At 42.2% G+C, this 20,501-nt stretch overlaps 1 protein-coding gene across 1 annotated transcript; it reads right to left on the bottom strand.

Moving 5' to 3' along the window:
• Positions 1 to 5,118: 5,118 nt before the first annotated feature.
• LOC119885376 (putative nuclease HARBI1) lies at positions 5,119 to 6,233 on the bottom strand. The gene is made up of 2 exons (XM_038695401.1): positions 5,480 to 6,233; positions 5,119 to 5,376 (listed from the first exon to the last, which is right to left on the bottom strand). Exons 1-2 carry the CDS (start codon positions 6,035 to 6,037, stop codon positions 5,362 to 5,364), a joined length of 573 nt encoding a protein of 190 aa, XP_038551329.1. The 5' UTR covers positions 6,038 to 6,233; the 3' UTR covers positions 5,119 to 5,361.
• Positions 6,234 to 20,501: the final 14,268 nt, after the last annotated feature.

Below are 20,501 nucleotides of genomic sequence, written 5' to 3'. Positions count from 1 at the left end.
CTTTACCTCTGGTCCCTCACTGCAAACACTCTGGCTTTCCCCCCTCTCTCTGTCTGCTCCCCTGAGTTTCTCCGTCAGCAGTAGGTTATGTTTTAAAAATAGTACCAAAAGACACAGAACTCGTTTTTTTTTCTGGACATTTCCATCCATTATCCTTTTTTTCCGGCAGCAGGTGCCAGCTTGTTATTTACATTGCTTATCAATGTCATCGTCCATCCCGGTGTTTCATTGTAGACATCACTCAACCCTAATTTAAATGCATTTATTTACTCTGCAAGTAATGTTATGACTCCTTTGTATGTTTCTTTTCATGATATAGGTCTTAAATTTCATTCATAGTGGTCTTAAAAGGTCTTAAAAAGCCGTAAATTTGACTAGTGAAACCTGCAGAAATAAAAGTAAATAGTTATTTTGATTGTTGTTTGACCGTACTTTTTGTTTTTTACAGACTGTGCTTACTTTATAATGAGTGGTCACATCCTTTTTGGTCTCTGGATGGACATGATGTGGCTTATGATGCCATTGTGTTTAAGTAGCAAACTTTTTACTGTGTTTTTTTTTTTGTTTTGTTTTTTGTATTGTGGCTATGCTATTTATTAGAACACTAATGTTGTTTAATCCAGCTGCTTGTGAGACCCACTGTGAGACAGTAAACAGGAACTTCTGGTACAGTCGACCACATGTTGCTGCTAGGGACAGCCTTTAAGAGATCTGCCCGGTGTTGATCGAGAAGGAAGCAGGTAAGATTTGTTGGATTAGATTCATTGTTGGTCAGTGTGACATTATTTTTCAGAGAGATGTATTGTTTCCCCCAGGCTGTGAGACTTTAGAACACTGACTCGGATTCATCCTCAGCACTGCTTAATGAAACATAGTTTATAGTTCATTCTCTTTCATTCTGTTATTGTTTTTTGTTAACTTTAAGTTGTCTGCTTTGCAGCAGAAGTGAGTTACAAACTTAAATGAGAATGAAAACCTACCTTGTGAGCATGCAGTACTGATTGCATGTTCTGTTTGTGTTTACAGCTGTTCAAAGTGAGGCAGAGTGTACTGGCAGAAGATGAAGTGGTGTTCTGAATGGCGTCACTATGGATCTGATGTTGTAAGGAATGGCAGCTTTGAAGGGGGTCACAGTGGATTGTGCGAACCCCAAGTTTCCGCAGCCAGGAGCTCACTGACCTTTGGCACGCTGCAGGCTGGAGGCTAATCCAAGTACAAAGCACTGCATCACAGTGGACAGACATTTCATCCTGCAGCCCAGCATTAGATATGTTTTGTAAATGGTTTGTAAATAGTTTTTCACATTTGCCTTTTTCATTAATGAATTTCTCATGTTCCTCATAAATTCATGTTCTAATAGTGAAGGCCAACAGCATGAATCAACATGTAAGATATCACCTGAATATAGTCTTCAGTAAATGCAGTATTTTTTTAATACAGGGTTATTAATTATATACATTATTGGGTGTGAATGCTGCAAGCAATTAGGAATCGATGGCTATTATTCTGAATTTTGATAACCTTCATACTTTTCAAGATATTCAAGGTTTTCCAGGCATTTTTCCCCATTCAAGTGGATGGACAGAACATTCAAAATTCCATTTTCACCCTTTTTCAAGGTTTTTCAAGTGTCAACTACTTAATCAAACTTTCAGCTAGAAACTCCATTCAAAATGGAAAAGATTCCACATCTTTCCTTCTTTCTTCATATTATTCAACTTTCAAATCCATATCATTCAAACTCACTGATCTTCAATCTCTTCCCACCAATTCATACCTTCACGCAGAAACGTCATTCCACCTTTAAAACGTTCACAAACCTTTGGACTCTTTCCAGTTAATTCAACTTTTTCACATCTCTTATACTTTTTACACAATGTCAATTCAAGTTTCATGTCGTTTTCAGCCTGTTTTCTGAGTTTATAATGGGAGTGGATGGGATGGAATGTTGGGAGTTAGAGTGAGGGGACCAACCGACAGTGGGAATTCACTTCAAAATCTTCTTAAAAATTTTCTTCAACTCGCTGTATCTCCCACAAATTTCACTCTACATACATGATTTTTCACAAGTTATAGGAAAACTTGTTCTGCAACTGATGTCCAACTTTGAAAGCATCGGACTTTCACAGCTGGTACAGTCGGCTTGAGAGTGAGAGGAGTCCCACTAAACTGTTGCATAGACTTCCATACTAAAAAAGTGCTGCAGTTTCAGGAAATGGCAGAAAGATGGACATTTATATACTGCTGCTGTGAAGCCATTTTTGACAGTAGCTTTTAACATCGCCATGGAAACCTGGGAATGCTGGCTTCTCCATGAGATGCTTCCGGAAGTGTCTCATGGAGACGCACCTGGTGCGTCTCACACAGACGCTAAAGGGTACCTTTAGCATCAAATACCTACACTAGTCACTCTTTCTCAAATCGTCGGTATATGATACCCTGAGATGAGAACGGGCTCGTAATCAGACCTTAAGATTCAGAGGAAGGTAGAAAGTTGGTCATTTGTACGTCGCTGCTGTGGACAGTTTTTGCACTACAAACACAACCTCGCACAGGAACTTCAGGTGGATCTTGTCTCTCTCACGGTATGTTTTCTTCAGCGATGTGAGTTAATGTCGTTTGGTAGGAGCCAGAGAAGCAGAGCAGTGCTTCAGGTTAAAACTCAATTCAATTTTATTTATATAGCGCCAAATCACAATAACATCTCCTGCAGGAAGTGATAGGAGGAGAGGAGAGGGACGAGAAAGCACAAGTCTACCGGAAAGGGGAGAAGTTGAGTTAGTAACATGCATTGATGGGATGAGGTTGCATACAGAGGGAGAGAACCTTAGAATGTAGGCACACAGCTGATTGAGAATGATGTTATCAGTGCAGTTTGACTGACAGACACACAAACACACACACACACAAGCTGTCTCTCAATTCAGGGACTGCATCCTTCGAAGGCTGCATTTGAAGACCGAATACATCACAGTCGATGCAACTAGGCTGTCCCATTTCGAAGGCTCCTTCAAATGCGGCCGACAAATGCAGCCTTCTTTTCGTCCGTTTGGAGGATCCAACAGCTGGATCCTTCGCAGCCCCAGCTATCCCGACATTCATTGCGAGCTGGTTGATTGTCCCAGCGTAAATAATGGCGTCGGTTGTGGTTGTGGAGTTGAGCCCCCGGATTTTACCTATAAATGTAAGTATTGGATTTCATTGGATTTTCAAAAGCCAACTACACAAATGTAAAAATAACAAGAGGCATAAAAGCGCAATGTGTCGTTTAAAGAATAGTTTTGTGGAAGAAGTTAACGTGAGTTAAGTGATTAACTGGCGAGCTAACGTTACCTGAGGTTATTGATGTGCTAACATTAACGTTAAGTTAAACTCGGCTTGGCAAGTTACAACCTCAAAAATAAAGCCTTTAACGTTTTCACTTAAAATCAAAGAGGTTCAGAGTCAGACCTGCGTCTTACCGAGATTGTCGCGATATTAAACATCACTAATACTTAATATTATGTACATGAAAATAATGTTACCACGTAACGTTAGACTAATTTAACGTTAGACGGGTTGTGAACCCTGCTTGGTTTTCAAACAGTTAACGTTAGTAACGGTTGCAAAAACCTTGTGATATAGTACACGGTTAATGTAACTAGGTTATTTTGCGATTTATGCTGCTTACTCTTTGGTGATGTGAAGCAAAAAACTTCCTTGAACATGTCGTTTTGTTTTAGGGAGCAAGGAGCAAACTGCCCTGTTCATTAAACTGAGGGGGGAGAGTGACCACCTCTTCACCGGGGCAAAAGCTTCTGCCAACGTGGCTTGGAGGTAATTAAAGTATCAATAGCCCTTTTGTAATATCTGCATTTAATCATCTTGTACTTAAAGTTACAGTTAAATGAGCCGCCATCCTATTCACAGCCTTTAACAATAAGACAACCAGTAGATGGGGCAGCCCTTTGTTGTGTTTTTGTGTCTCTGTCCTGCCCTGTCACCTTTTCCAGTCTTCACAAAATTACCATTTCTTTTGTTTCTCTGTGATTAGGACAATTTTGGAGAAAATGGGCCTGTGGGGGAAGGTGACTTCCCTCTAAGCTAAAAAAGTGGGACAATTAAAAAAAAAAAATACAAAGTATGTATGTTTGATTTGAAATATATATTCTTATATATTCTGTATACATTTTTTTTTATAATTTTTGTATAAATCGTTCACTGTGTAGCATAAAGGGAACTACAAACTACATTCATCTTACAACCCTGTTTTAATATAATACATACATTTACTGTGTACGTTGTATATTCATTTCATTCATTTTAGTCATGCACGTTAATAAACACAGTTGCTGAAATTTGTTTTTCTGCTGTTGTTATTTACCATGATTGATTTCCTGTGCCTTAGGATTGCAAGTGTCCAGGGTCAGGAGAGGGTGTAGGGGGGAAGCCCACTGCTGCAACTTGGCCCTGGTTTGTCCTCATGGATGAGGTGTTGGGACAGAGGCATTCCACCATCCCACCTGTCGTAATTGCCTCTATCCCTGAGGACACACCAGGGCCAAGTACTGCAGTGGGTGACCAGGAGGAGGAGGAGGAAGAGGAGGAGGAGGAGAGCCAGCCGAGAAAGAGAAAGAGGGACAGAGAGGATGAGCTGCTTCAGCTTCTTAAGGAATACAGAGAGAGTTGCAGAGACGGGATGGACAGGCTGTTCTCTCTACTAGAGAGACTGGCCGAAAAATAAATCCTTAAATAATAATATATACAATATTTATTAATCAATTAAAATAAAATATTTGTTAAGTAAATGATTTTATTTTCTGTGGTCTTTTGAACTATTTACAACATATTTACAACATTTATTCCACTGAGCAGGGAGACCCTGGTGATGCTGCTGGACCTGGATGGGCTGCCACAATAAAGACCCTGGTGTATTCTGTCAGCAGGACATCATCTGGGGTGGTCTGGAGTGGACACAGAGTGTGTCGCATCGTCCATCAGTGGGTTTGCAGGGCTGGTTCAATCGACAGCTGCCATTTCACTAAGATGTTTTAGTAAGAGGCAAGAATAATAAGCTGTGCACATAAAATACTAATTCACAATCTTATTTGGACTAAATAAATCTCTACAAAATATTTCAACAGGCAAAATTGTTAGGATATGAATAGGAATTTACCGATCTTTTACTTGCCTGTTAAAAATATTGGTGGTCAGGGAGCACCTCCTCCAGGGCAGACACCTCTGCAGACAGCTGGTCACGCCAGGGAGCACCACTGACTGTCTCCAAACCGTTCTCCCCTCATCCTCTGCCTCATCCTCCTCAGGCTCATCCTCTGGGGCCACAATGTCACCTGCCCCAAGGCAGATGTTGTGGAGGATGGCTCATGCTGTTATGACCTGAAATGGTTAAAAATATATTTCAGTCTAAAAAATATTTTTATGGTTTTTGATGAATCAGTCTGTTGATTTACTCATTAGTATAATTTAAAAAAATACTCACGTGAGGTACAAAGGTGTGGTGCACCTCCAGCGCTTGCAAGAAGATGGCCTGGAACCTGGTCTTCATCATTCCAAAAGCACGTTCTATAATGGACCGTGCCCTGGAGTGATGGCTGTTGAAGCGCTGGGCTCCCACACCTTGTATTGGTGGGTGTTGGAGGCACGGGTACCCTCCGTCTGCAAGGATGAAATGCCCTGGAGGAGGGTAGAGTGAACTCCTGTACAGTGGGCTGTCGTGGACCGACCCAGGCCAGCCCACATAGGTGTCAATGAAGCGGCCCTGATGGTCACAGACAGCCTGCAGGATGATGGATGGAAACAGTTTCCTGTTCCTGTAGCACTGACCATCAGGGCCGCTCGGTGGCTTGATGCGGACGTGGCAGCCGTCGATTGCTCCAGCTGCTTTAAAAAAGGCTCTGTGTCTTGCCAGCCCTGCAAACCCACGGGATATCGGTTGTAACTCATCCTGGGTCTTCGGTAGGTGGATGACCTTGTGGCGAATGGCCACCACCTCCTCAGTGACTCTGTGGACGATGCGGTGGACAGTGGATCGAGGCATTGCAAACACTCTGGAGGCCACCCTGCATGATGCCCCGCTTGCCAGCCACAAGAGAAACACCAGGGTCTCAATCGTGGCACCCCATCCGTGTCTCCGTTCCTGGTTTAGGAGGCCCAGTAGCACTCGTTAAAAAACCTGTCCAGCACAGGCGCAATCAGATTTATCCTGCAGTACAGGAGCCTTGTCTGGTTTAGGGATACAAGGAGAAGAACAACTGTTATGAAGTGTAGAGAGCTTAATTAGATAAGGCTTGTATATCTTTCTATTCAACTTGCTTTAGCTGATCAATGACAAAAACACTGTCAATATTTTAATATTAAAGTAAGGTTAGGGTTTCTTTAAATATGAAATTATGTTGTTAAAGTGAAATGGCAGTAGCAAGAAACTACGTTAACTGTGGTTAACATCACTGTTAGCTTTAGGAAGCCTACTTCCTAAATACATATAAAATGTGACATTTCTTAGTTACTTTCCCCCGTATTTACCTGGCCAGGGTCCTCTCTCAGCCTGAGATACATCATGCGGCGGCGCCGGCGGTGAAGTAGCTCTAGTTCCTCTATTAAGAGGTAAAATATCAAAATTAAAATATTCGTCTCCATGCCGGTGGACCGCAGCTGTGAAGGTTGCTAGGCGACGGAGGAGGAGCGGCGCTTCCCCACGCATGGGTAAGGGCGGGGTCAGTTGATGACGTAATAGACAGTCCTCCGTAGACCAGACCGTCTCATTTCTGCGGCCGCATGCCTTCGTGGGCCGCAGAAGGCCACGCCCTTCGAAGGATGCGGTCCCTGAATTGAGACACAGCTACAGAGAGACACAAACAGATACAAGCACACACACAGACACACAAACACACACACAATTCAAAAAGCCCTATTATGGTAATCTATGGAAAGGCTTCTCAATAGCTCTCGGGACCCAATTTCTTCCACATTAAAGCCCCAGACAGTTAATGCATCTTAACAGGGAATTCGTTTGTGGAGTGCATTTGAGCTTCTTCAGGGATTTGATTTCAGCTCTTCTGCATTATCTTCAGTGTTCTGCAAGTTCAGTGCATTGTTCACAATTGTTATACTTTCCTGTTGTTATATTTCCTGATAGTATAACAATTTAGCTTTCAGCTTTTCAGTGGATTTGAGCTTCTTCAGGCATTTTATTTCTGCTCTTCTGCAGTATTTTGCCAGTTCAGTTTAGCTTTACGCATGTTATACTTTCTTATTGTTTTCTTGTTGTGATACTTTCCTCACAGAATAAAGATTAGATTATATTAGACATTTTACTAACACCGTAATATGAAACAAATTACATATTAACAGTGAACACATTAAGCATAAACGTGAACACTACTAAGCAGTAACCTGGCATTAACAAAACATTTACAAGCAAATCAGTTTATTACCAAATTGATACGTAAATTGAGAACAAACATAAAATAAACAAACTTGACAACTTATAACAGCAAACAAACTATTTACATTTTATTCCCCTTTTTATATAATTATAATTCCCTTTGTACATCCTTGATCTCTGTGATTTTCTTGCCCACAATTTTGATATTTTCGTTCTTTCATTTTGAGATCAAATGGCTCCCATGTTGCCTCATCTATATCAAAAATGTCGAGCATTACTTGGAAACTGCTGGTTTTGCTGCCGCTGTCACTTCCACGGCCGCTTCTGTTGCTGCTGCTGCTGCCTCCGCAGGCCATTTTCATCACCCCGCAATGCATACACACTCATAGGTGTCTTTCGCCTTCTGTTGAGTAAAGTAAACACATTTGATTGATATCACATTTACCAGAATAAAGGACTGACCACATTGTTTCTTTGTTTGTTTAAAGAAAAAGCATGATCTGTTTGACTTTTTCATTATTTTCACCAAGTCACTTCAGCCGCTTTAATCTTAGGTTTACATAATTCTGTATTCTTTAATTTTAAGATATCATGTCACAGTCATACAGCATAGTATTTCAAACTTTGTGAAGTTTGTGGTGTTGAGTGTTTGCCCATATGTGGAATTGTTTAATTTCACGTGGGAGACCTTGACCTGCTCCCCAATGCAGAGGTTGGTGATTGCTGCCTCCCTCCAAAGGGTCAGCTTTGCGGTGACCATGTCCTGTTAAAGATAAAGGAATACCATATTTGTATGAATTGTCACAACAACATCTAGGTGAAAAAAAATAAAGAAATTAATATTTTTTTCCAAATATATAACCTACCTGCTGCGGTGTGACTGATTTCACCGGAACAGAGTCATGATGTAAAAGCTGAATACAAAAGAACCCACCCCAGTCCCAAGTGCAATATCAAACGAAATCAAATATGCTGACAACTATCAAAATTCTATATTTTATTTGTATAAATTTACGTGCCTTTATCCACCTGGATACTGTTTACAGCTTCATTGTATTTATTTGTCACTTTTTAATTTCGGTGCTGCTCAAATTAGGTCTATGTGTCTGCTTCTTGCTGAGCCTTTTGTTTACGCTGTCCTGTGTATGTACATTGAGAGCAACGTACAATCCAAAGTCAATTTCCTAGTATGTACACATACCTGGCCATTAAAGCTGATTCAAATTCTGATATAATGATTATAACTATGTGACTATCCCCTGCCACCCTGTACGCAGGATAAGTGGTTGACGATGGATGGATGGACTGTATATTTGTCATACATTTACACTTACAATATTTCCACCTCTTTAAACTTGTGTATATATGCTGCTCAGTAGAGTGGATTGCTGCCAAATCAAAATGCATTGAGTTGTATATGTAATGACAATAAAGCATCTAATTTTATCACCTTCATACCACATTCACTCCAGCCATTTACAGAAGTAAATAGAGAATGCACACTAATCACGAGAGCCAGTTTAACATCTCAATACTAGATAGATAGATATATACTTTAATTATCCCGAAGGAAATTCAAGTATCTAGTAGCATACGAAACATACATACATTAAACCTATATTAAAATAGAATTAAAATAGCTTATAACACAGTAGCCACAGTAAAAAACAGTAAACAGTGCAAATGGAGTGCAAATGGAAGTAAAGAGTACAGATTTTGTCTGTTGTCCTTCCTGCCATGACTAGGAGCTGTTGTACAGTCTGATGGCCAGGGGGACGAAAGAGTTTTTAAGTCTGTTGGTGAAGCTGGGCTGGGACAGCAGTCTGCCACTGAACACACTCCTCTGCCCGATGAAGGTGTTGTGCAGAGGGTCGTGGGCGTTGTCAAGTATGGACAACAGTTTGTCCAGGGTCCTTCTTTCTGCCACTGTCACCAGAGAGTCCAGGTCTGAGCCCACCACTGAGCCAGCTCTCCTCAACAGTCTGTCCAGTCGAACAGCATCTCTCTTCTTGCTGGTTCCTCCCCAGCAAACTACAGCATAAAAGAGGACGCTGGCCACCACAGACTGGTAAAACATCTGCAGCAGTTTTTTGCAGGACCTCAGCCTTCTCAGGAAGTACAAATGGCTCTGCCCTTTCCTGTGGAGAGTGTCCATATTTTCTCTCCAGTCCAGCTTGTCATCCAGCTGCAGCCCCAGATATTTGTAAGTCCTGACCACCTCCACATCTACCCCCTCGATGGACACAGGCTGGAGATGTGGTTTCTTCCTTCTTAAGTCCATGTAATGGAGACCAGGGGTTCCATTACCTGAAATAGTCAATTGAGTATTAAGGTGGGGGTTATTGATAAAGCAGGAGCCATACACATTGTTATTTTGATTGTTTATTTAATTTGTGAAACATTTGATAGCTGTCTTTGTGAGTGGTTCCACAGGGGGGGTCTGGCCATCCTGCCTGTGTGGAAAGAAACCTCAGTCAGTGATAGTCAAGGTTCACAATATAGTATTGACTGCTTTTACTCCATTTCAGTTAGTTGTTAAATTAGTTTAAACAAGAAGACAAACAATGTAAGTACTCACCTCTTCCTGGTTGTTCCAGTGCAAGTTGTTGTTTTGTTGCTTTTTGGTGTCAGTGGCTCCTCTTGTCGGTATGGAAGACCATAAATGCCACGTTTGTGCTTGCATTTTACCTCTGTCTCATGTCTCTCTCTGAAAAAACGTAAAGCCACCGCCAGGCCATCGGACAAGTGGTGTCAGAAGTGTGGGCTTGGAAACATTTAGATGAAATGGGAGATGATGAAGCAGGTGCTGCAGCGGACACAGGGCTTAAAAAAAGGAGGCAGCCCTGAGGATAAACTGGATGAACTTGCAGGTCTGGTCAAATCATTAATACAGTCTCAAGCAGCGAGAGATCAGCAAATAGAGAATGAGTCCGCTCGACAAGAACAAAGATGAAGAAGTATGCAACACCAGTTTCGGCAGATCCAACTCCAGGTGAATGAAATGAGAGATGAGCAACAGCAGGACCAAGACAACTTTGGAATGGATAATGACAGACAAAGTGACAGGGGTGAACCGGACGAGGGGCCTAGTATGGTGAGTCAGCAAGCAGGGGTTTTGCCCAGGCGGGAACCATTAACACAGAGAGATCCCAAATTGCTCCCGCTGACTTCAGAGGATGACATTGAACACTTTCTGACTACGTTTGAGAGGATGGCTCAAGTTTGCCGTTGGCCCAGAGAGGAATGGGCTGTTCGACTGGTTCCTCTGCTCACAGGTATGTGTTCATGGACATTGCTGATTCTGAAGTGTATGACAAGGTTAAAGATGCCATTCTTGTCAAGTATGAGATAACTGATGACACCTATCATAGAAGGTTTCGATCCCTGGACATTCATCAGAATGAGACTCCAAGAGAACTATATGTCCGTCTTAAAGACGTGTTTCACAAGTGGGTGAAACCAGAGAAATCCACTGTGAAAGACATTTCTGAACTGATGATCCTGGAGCAGTTTCTGAGGATGGTGAATCCGGATTTGGAGGTGTGGATACGGGAACGAGCTCCTAAGTCTGCAGAGGAGGCCACAAGCCTAGCAGAAGTCTTCATGTCTGCCAGAACGGGGACCAGAAGAACCACCTTTGGTCGGGACGGTTTCTTGACTAGTCGAAGTAAGTCTGATGGGGGTGAAAGGGGTGGTGGTATAGCTCAGAGTAGAAATCAGCCTAGCACTAGACAATTTACTACTAGTAAATTCAACCCTACCAAAAAGTCATATTCTGGTACAAAGTCAGATGTGAGGTGTTATCAGTGTAATCAGATTGGTCACACCCAGTATACCTGCCCAGCCACTACTCAGAGTAAGCCCTCCCTTTTGTGTTCAGTTCCCAGACCCACTTTCTCAGCCTCAGTGCATGAGCCAGTACGAACAGCACCTGTGCTAGTAAATGGTCAGCGTGAGGTAGCTCTCTTAGACACAGTAAGCTTTCAGTCTGTGGTTCTGTCTAGCTTAGTGCCGAGGGAGTTATGGAGTGATGCTAGGGCCAAGATAAGCTGTGTGCATGGCGATGAGAAAGATTATCCCATGGCTGAGATTTATTTGACTGTAGGTGGCCAGACATTTCTCTTGCCAGTGGCCTTAGCACCCAAACTACCCTATGCTGTCATTCTTGGTCTAGATGTTCCCACACTGCTAGATTTAGTACACAACGGAGAAGCTACAAATTTGAACTTTGCAAATGATCTACAGGAGGCTGAGTCACCAGAAGTCGACTCATTAGGTCAGGCAAGTGACCGGCAGGCAAACCTAGGGCCTTTACTTCCAGTTTGTAATTTGGTGACTACCAGAGCTCAGAAGGCCAGGAACCCCCTTAAAGAGCTGCCATTTTTTGATGTGGAATTGGAGGCAGGCTCAGTTAAACCAACAAAGTCCAGAGCTCAGAGGAGAAGGGATAAGTTTTTGGTTTTCAGATGGACTTGTGGAATGATTCAACCAAACACTCAAGAACATGCTACAGAAGTTTATCTCAGAGACAGGTGCAGATTGGGACCAGTGGCTTCCATATTTACTATTTGCCTACCGTGAGGTGCCACAGGCTTCAACTGGCTTCTCACCATTCGAACTATTGTATGGTCGCCAAGTGAGGGGGCCACTGGATCTGCTGAAAGAACTCTGGGAGAATCCAGCCGCAACTGGAGAGAATGTGGCTGCGTATGTGGTGAAAATGAGAGACATGAAGTCTTCCAGACCACTGGGACCCTTCCCAGCTGCAGGCTCAGGTTGAAGACATGCAGGAGTGGCTCCCCCAGTTCAGCAGACCAGGCTTTAAGCATCCTTGGACACACTCTGTCCGGGCCCGCTGCTTTCCTTGGACGGAGCCTCCTCAGTTCCTTGGTGATGGTGGTGGGGAGGGGTGTTGAACTGTCCATGTGTGAGGAGGGTGGGCGTGGTCTGCAGTCTGAGGGGGTGATGGACATGGTGATGGCATTGGGGGAGGTGATGGACATGGGGATGTGAGTATCAAACCTGGAGTATCAAACCTGTTAAAAAACAGGATTAGCTGGTTTGCTCTCCCAGCATCCCCCTCTCCTGCAATACTGCACTTCTTCTTGCTGCCTGTGATGGCTTTCATGCCATCCCAGAGCTCCCTCATGTTGTTTGCTGCAGCTTCTGTTCTACCTTCCTTCTGTAGTCCTCCTTCACCTCTCTCAGGTGGACCTTGAGTTCCCCCTGTACGCGCTTCAGCTCCTCTCTGTCACCATCCTTGAATGCCCTCCACTTCCTGTTCAGGATGTCCTTGACATTACTGGTGATCCAGGGCTTGTTGTGGGTGGGGACCACAACGTCCATGCAGAAGTTCAGGTTGTCAGTAGTGCAGTGTGTGACCCCCCTCGATGTGCTTCCTGCAGGACGCTCCAGTCAGTACATTCAAAGCAGTTTCTCAGAGCCTCCGCTGCCTCAGGAGACCATTTCCTGAAGGAGCTTCCCTCACATTGGCATACAGGAGGTCTAATGTCCTGTTCTTCCTGGTGGGGCAGCTTACAAACCGGTTCAAGTCTGACAGTGTGGAGTCCAGTGTCACGTGGTTGAACTCCCTGGAGATGGCGATGAATTCGTCTGGATGTTGTGTTTGCAGTCTCATGATGGTGGCGTGTATTACGTCACACGGAGGGACGTGCCTCTTCCTCAGCTCCTCAGGTATGTGGTGGAAAATGCCGGCTCATCCCATTGTTTGGAGTGAAAGCAGCTAAAAAGTACTTGTATCCATAGGATATATAATATATATATACTAGACAGATAATAGAACTCAAGGAAACCACCTCCTCCCCCTCCACAGACATGAAGCTCTGAGCATCATTGCAGCCACTGAAGTGTGTGATGTTTGATGCTGGATGTAACAGTGCCTCTGCTTGTGCATGGTGTTCTTCGGGGACACTGATGTCTTTGTCTTTGGAAAAACATTGTTCCTTTCCCAGTATTTATGGAATAGGGAGCTGATTGTCCCCTCAATGTATGGCCTTTGATCATGTAACTGGTTCCCTGTGAAATGTGCTTTGTACTCCTCATAGAGAGTAATTTTAGCATTGGAGTGGCCAGCTGAAATAACGGGGGTTACGTACTGTAACCCAGATTCTATGAGAATAGGCACAGCCCTCTAAGGCTATCGCAATTGGTTTTACCCCTTCCGCGCGCCTGCGTGGCACTGACAAATTTACTCTACGCCCACCCACAGCGTGGGCCTCTCCTTTGTCCGCACCTTGTATATACAACAGTGAGACCCAGCCATCGGCTCCCAAATGCCTTTTTTTCAGCACTGAGAACCAAGGTCCAGTGAGTCCTTCAACTTAGAGGGCTGCACCTATACTCATAGAATCCAGGTTACAGTACATAACATGTCATGCACGCCAAAGTTAGTCATGGAGTTCCACAAGGATCTATCCTCGGACCAATCCTGTTCACTTTATATATGCTTCCTTTAGGCAATATTTTCACCTACGTAATATTGCGAAAATCAGGAACATCGTGTCTAAAAATGATGCAGAAAAACTAGTCCATGCATTTGTTACTTCTAGGCTGGATTACTGCAATTCCCTATTATCAGGCTGCTCGAAAAAGTCCATTAAGACTCTTCAGTTGATCCAGAATGCTGCAGCACAGGAAAAGAGATCATATTTCTCCTGTCTTAGCTTCTCTGCATTGGCTTCCAGTAAAATCCAGAATAGAATTTAAAATCATTCTTCTTAATTACAAAGCTCTTAATGGTCAGGCACCATCTTATCTTAAAGAGCTCATAGTACCTTCCTGCAGGTGTTTCTGGCTCTGGATCTTTGGTTGCGAGTCACCTGCTGCCCCATGTTCCTGCTCGACACCCTCTGCTACAACTATTGTTACTAGTCCTATTGTTATTATTATTATTATTATTATAATCATTAACATTGCGATTATTATCATTAACACTACTATAAATATCTATACCATTTTTCATTTAGTCTATAGTAACATCACCTTTACTGTCTGTACCTCTGTGTCTATACTGTGAAGGCTGCCTTCCATCCCTCTCTCTCTCTCTTTGACCTGAAAATTGACTGGAAAATTGAATTAAAATTGAATTAATGAATTAATCTCTCATCATGTCAAAGTATTGGGTGTTCCAGTTATGCTGGCTGTGACTACCTTAACAAATTGGAAAACATGACATTTGAAAGTGCATTATTTTCAATGTCAAAATTTATTTTATTTTTCTCAGTAACTTGTAACAGATAATTAACAATAAATACAATAAGGATTTTAAATTAAGGGGAGTAAAAGTACAAACCGAACCAGAAAACAGCTACCCCCGCTGCACTGTCTGACAGTTACTCTTTCACCCACACGCCCTGACAATCTGGGAGGGGGGTGGGACTGGGCTCTTAATTTCCAACAAATGGAAATTTGCACTGCTACCCCCGAATCAATATCCCTCCTTCAAATATTATGCTGTCTTGGTGTCCGCTCCGGTAAAGGTCTCTGTGACCGTCCACTGGGACAAGTGGGTAATTTTGTGGACAAGCTAGACACACTGCTGTCTTCAATCCCAGATCATGACTGCCCGTTACTTGTCCTCAGTGACATGAACATTTACTTGGACAAATCAAACTCAACAGACTTCCTGTCTCTGATTCAGTCCTTTGATCTAACTCGGGTTCTCAGCCCCCCAGACCCACAAAGCTGGCAAGGCGCTTGACCTTGTTCTTGTCCGAAACTGTCCCACCGAGTGCCTTTCTGTCACTCCTCTACACGTCTGACCACTTTCTCATTCAGTTCATGGTATGCCTACAGGAACAGTCCATTGTTCCAGCACCGTTGTTCTCACACCGCCGCAACCTCCGTAAGCTGTCTCCCACTCACTTTACCTCAGTGGTAGCATCCGCTCTACCTTCCCACAACACATTTTTCTCACTCGAGGTCAATGATGCCGCACAATCTTTGCTCTACACTGACCTTATGCCTGGATAGTCTGTGTCCTCTATCCACCCGCCTGAACCAGTCCCACCATGGCTAACTGATACCATCCGTGGGCTCCATACTGATCTCCGAGCCGCTGAAAGAAAATGGCGAAAAACCAAAGACTCTGCCGACCTTAAGGGCTACCAACTGCTCCTATACTTCTTCTCAACAAGCATCAGTGCTGCCAAAACTGCGTTCTATAATGACAGAATAAGCAGTGCCGCTGACCCAAGGAAATTATTTTCCTCTTTTAAAACGCTACTAAACCCTCCTCCACCCACAAACTTGTCTGCTGATACCTTTGCTGCCTTTATCACAGGCAAAGTGGTGGCTATAAATAGCCAATTCTCTAAATCTCTCAAAATCAACCATTCTATTCCTGCCCTGTTCAGCTCCCACTGTGCGAGCACAGCACAGGAAAACCTATCATGTAGCAGTCCTTATACATGTCTCCCTCCATCTGCCTCGGGAAATGGCGCAAAAGGCTCAACACCAAGGCTATCATGTAGCAGTCCTACTACATCTGTTCCTCTTCCCTCCCAGGACAATGGCATTTCACTCTCCTCGTTTACTTCTATATCAGAACTCCTGACCCATAGCCGTCCCTCTACATGCCCACTGGACCCGATTCCTACGAATCTCCTCCAAGCCATATCTCCTACTGTGGTCCCGGCAATCACTCATGTGATAAATACTTCTCTGACTTCTCTGGCAGGAACTTTCCCGACCACCTTTTTTTCCCAAAAACAATCGAACGGGCAGTCTTCAAACAGGTCTCAGAATTCCTCTCACGAAATGACCTCCTAGATCCAAATCAGTCTGGTTTTAAGAGTGGCCACTCTACTGAAACGGCTCTTTTGTCTTTAACAGAAGCCCTAAAGTCAGTTAAAGCTGCAGCCCAATCCCCGGTTCTTATCCTGCTTGACCTATCAGCTGCCATTGATACAGTCAATCACATGATCTTCCTATCCGCACTCTCAGCAACTCGGGTAAAGCACTCCTGTGGTTCGAATCCTACCAAACGGGGGGTTCCTACAATGTTTTGTGGCAAGGACAATTGTCATCCCACTGCCACTCTACAGGGGTACCCCAAGGCTCAGTGCTAGGGTCCATCTCTTCTCAATTTACACCACCTCACTGGGACTGTACACAGCTCTACCTATCCTTCCTGCCAGACGACCCACCGTCTCGGCGTGGATCACAGACTGTCTCTCTGACATATCTGCATGGATGAAGGCTTGCCTCCTTCAACTAAACCTCTCTAAGACTGAACTGTTGGTCATTCCAGCCAAGCAATCTATTCACCATAACATCAAACTACAAATTGGCTCCTCAACCATCACTCTTCTTTTTTTTTCTCTTATTAGTATAGCAGTATTAATAATGCAACATACAGGAATACATACAGTCTATGCATACAGCACATTAAAGATACAAAGGAACATATAGCTAGCTAGGGGGGCAAAAAAAAGAGACAAACAAGGACAAGAATATCACAGAAAGACCTTCAAACGTGTACAGATATTAAGTACCTTAAGTCTTTTTTGTTGGAAGAAAAAACTGTTCTAAAATAAAGTTCAATTTCCTTCTTAAAGACAAAATTTTGCCAAAAACAGAACTACATTTATTAGAAAATAATGGTCACAGTGCGGCTTTTCATTGCTGAAAACCCCAAAAACAACATTCTGCCAGAACAAGCTGAAACCTGGATATATAATCATAAATGTACATACATCCTTCCAAAATTGTTTTACAAAAGTACAGTGCCAGAATAGATGTACTATCGTTTCTATGAGTTTCACAAAAAGTACATTTCCTCAACCATCACTCCAACCAGGGTGGTGAGAAACTTGGGTGTCATGATTGATGACCAGCTGTCCTTTTCAGACCATGTTGCATCATCAGAGCAAGGGCATCCCTCTCTAACTTCAAGAAACTCATCTCTTCCGAAAACACTGCCTAAAACACCTCTAACTCCTAACATCTAACATGCACTTCCTGTGCTCTTCTTCTTCTATCCCCTACGATGATCTTGTATTGATTGCACTTTTTAACTCTAACTGCTTTCCCTAGGTATTTACCCCATTGATGCGATATGTGCCATTAGCGCTTACTAGTATTTACTGCTGCTTTTGTGTATTGTCAGTTGTAGATCTCGTGCTGTATTTTATGCTCTGTTAATGATTGTATGTTGCTCCTCAAAAGTAAGTCACTTTGGATATAAGCGTCTGCCAAATGAGTAAATGTAAATGTAATTAAATTACAAATGAATTGGTCATCCGATGTGCATGTTTTAAAAGCTTAAACTGGACTTGATTCCAACTTGAATGATACAGTCAAGTGTTCACTTATGTGTGTTGAAAATAAAGTGGCATTGTTTGTTTTCTTTACTAAAAAAAATCAGTTGTTACAGCTTTATTTTTAAATAAAAATTATGTTTTATCATATGAAAGATAAATTATCTGAAAAAAAGATAATTAGTTGGTATGACTTTTTGTTTGGAATATTTAGTATGTAGAACATATGTAAAAACGTTTTTATGCATATAAGAGAGAATTATTTGAACAAAACATAATTAATTGGAACTCTTTTTTTTCAAAATCTTGAAATTTTGAGTTTTCATAGCCTTTTCATTTTACTGTGAACCCCATCTGGTCAAATTTATATTTACTTTCAGAGGTTGGGTAAGAAGCTCCAAAGCTGATACCTACTGTATTCCCTTGTTTGCTTGGTATGCCTGTAATAATAACCTTGGTAGACCTCAGTGAACGTGAGCAAAAAAACAGCAGAGTACTTCCTGGGAAACTAGGGCCAGGGAAAATCCCTTCATACTGTAGTCTATGCAAATCAGCAGGTTGTGACTTATTGGCAGTTTGTTCATGAGCTAAAACTTAACTTCACTAAACAGCAACAGGCAGTGACTCATAGGGCCCAGAATATTTCATTTCAGGTTCATACATTAATTTGTTTTGGGGTATTTTAACCAAAAAATGTTTACATGCGGTAATGTCTAAAAAACACAATATCATCTGTCAGGGTATATACAAGAATCCAGAAGTGAAATTCAATACCTTTTAAGACCTTTTTCCAAGACCTTTTCACATAATTGAAGACTGCCACGCCACTTTGAGCTATAACCGGTTAAGTCAGCCTCAACATTTAAAAGGGGAATTGTGGAGTTTTTAAAAGGAATTTAAACATATTTATACATTTTATTGCCTATATGTGACCAGGTTGTAACCTCACCTAAAAATTGAGGCATTCACCAACTTTCTCAGTTGCCTGTAACAGCCTGTTTAGGCCTACTTTTCTATGTGAAGGATTTCCTGCGAAAATCCGTTGTCTTACGTAGGCTGTGATGTTTATCTGCGCAACATTACTGCAAAACATGTGAAACAGTGTGATTTTGTGTTGTAGTTGGTTCAAACTAGATAACGTTAGACTGCAAACGCCGACCAGTTGATAACTACCTGACATAGTTATTTTCAGTCACAAAATGTAAAGCATATGCTGTTGGTTGCAATCTGAAACCTTACTGCTAGAAGCCATTAAAAACACATAGCCCACCTTTAATTAGATTAAATAATAGATTTTGAGACTTTAAAAGTAAACACTCTGTTTGTGATAACTTTCATCGACCATTGTATCAATACAACATATTTCAAATAGGCCAGAAGGGAACAAAGGTGAAGAGAATAAAATGAGTGATGGATAACGTTGGTAGTGTAGGCAGTGTAATAAATAATAATAATAATAATAATCTTTATTTGTAGAGCACTTTTCAAAAACAAGTTACAAAGTGCTTAACAAGTGTAAAGACAATTAAAGCTGCAAGCAGCGTTGGGCGGGCCCTCGCACTTGTAAGCGCGTCCTCGTGTGAGCCGGCCGAGTTGCATATTCTGGAGCTCTGCGGTGCAGCTGTGAATTTGCTACGCGGTTATGACGCTGCATGAAGGGGATATGTCACTTCCTGTGTCCCTATGTGGAGCTACATAGCACTTGCCGCTATGAATATAAATCGGTATTGACGTGTAGATGTCTGCGGGGTGGGAGAGTTATCAAGCACGTAAAGTTGTTTCAGATGTGAGCATGTACACTGAACAATAATGTACCCAAACAATAAATAAATTCCTTTTATATTTCCCTGCCTGTTGTTATGTGTACATACGAGAAGAATGTGAGGTACAGCACACATTTCATCGTTACTGTGTGTTAGAGCATGGGAGAAAGTGGATACTTTTAATACAGCCCACACCCCTAATACTGTGGTAACTATAACAAGTAGAGAACAGAAGAAAAAGATGTTCTTCTTTACAACTGTCTGCATAGCTTATTCATATTGTGTAATGAATGAAAATAAATAGGCCTAGGCTCCTCTCTACTTTGACATTTAAGATTAGCTTGTTTGATCCACCTTCATACACATGTGACATTACTGTACAACTTGAGAAAGGTGAGTGTTTTCTGCTCCAGCTGCCTAAAAGAAAAGCGTTTTTGGGATTAAAGGACTTTATTAGCTGCTGCAGTGCAGGATGAACTCAGAATAGACCCCATTCCAACCTTTATTCTAAATCATGCAACGAAGAGAAGAAATGCATAATAAATCCTGGGACAAAATCTGTCCACAAATACTGTACAGCATGTAGTCTGATGAACAAGACTTGTGTTATAGTGACTTGGGCAGTGAAATGTTTAATTTTTTTTAATTCATGTGGTCATAGTTGTCCACAACTCAAATCAGAATATAAGAAGAAATGTTTTATACCACCTCAAGAAAGCTTCCTATCAGAAAGGTAGGAAGGTATTTCAAATGTACAACTGCAGTACTTAAATCTAAGTAAAGTAATTCCCTGACATTTTTTGTTACTTTACTTTAATAGACCATGTAACAGGTTTTATACTTCCTGGAGTATAATCCAATCAATATATTTTCATACTGTATATCCGTTGTGATTTGATAAATTGTGTTGTATGTCGTGCTCGCATCCAGAGAAGACGCAACATGCGTCTTTGTAAAGAGAGAAACGGACAGAAAAGTCTCTAACTCTGCCTGTCAGCTCGCTCTGCTCCGTTAAAACTGAATTTACCATACAGAATTGAATACGAGTGCACTCCAGATTTAGCTGCAGCCAGC

Source organism: Micropterus salmoides, unplaced genomic scaffold (assembly GCF_014851395.1).
Source record: "Micropterus salmoides isolate LMB-PRFRI ecotype aquatic unplaced genomic scaffold, ASM1485139v1 Ms_hic_scaffold_3985, whole genome shotgun sequence".
In the NCBI taxonomy this organism is placed as follows: Eukaryota; Metazoa; Chordata; class Actinopteri; order Centrarchiformes; family Centrarchidae; genus Micropterus; species Micropterus salmoides.
Note: the sequence above shows the minus strand (reverse complement) of the source record. Positions and strands in the feature narration are given on the sequence as shown.

Coding starts and splice junctions, on each gene's coding strand:
- LOC119885376 (XM_038695401.1), bottom strand. CDS start 6,037: ATGCCTCGATCCACTGTCCACCGCATCGTCCACAGAGTCACTGAGGAG.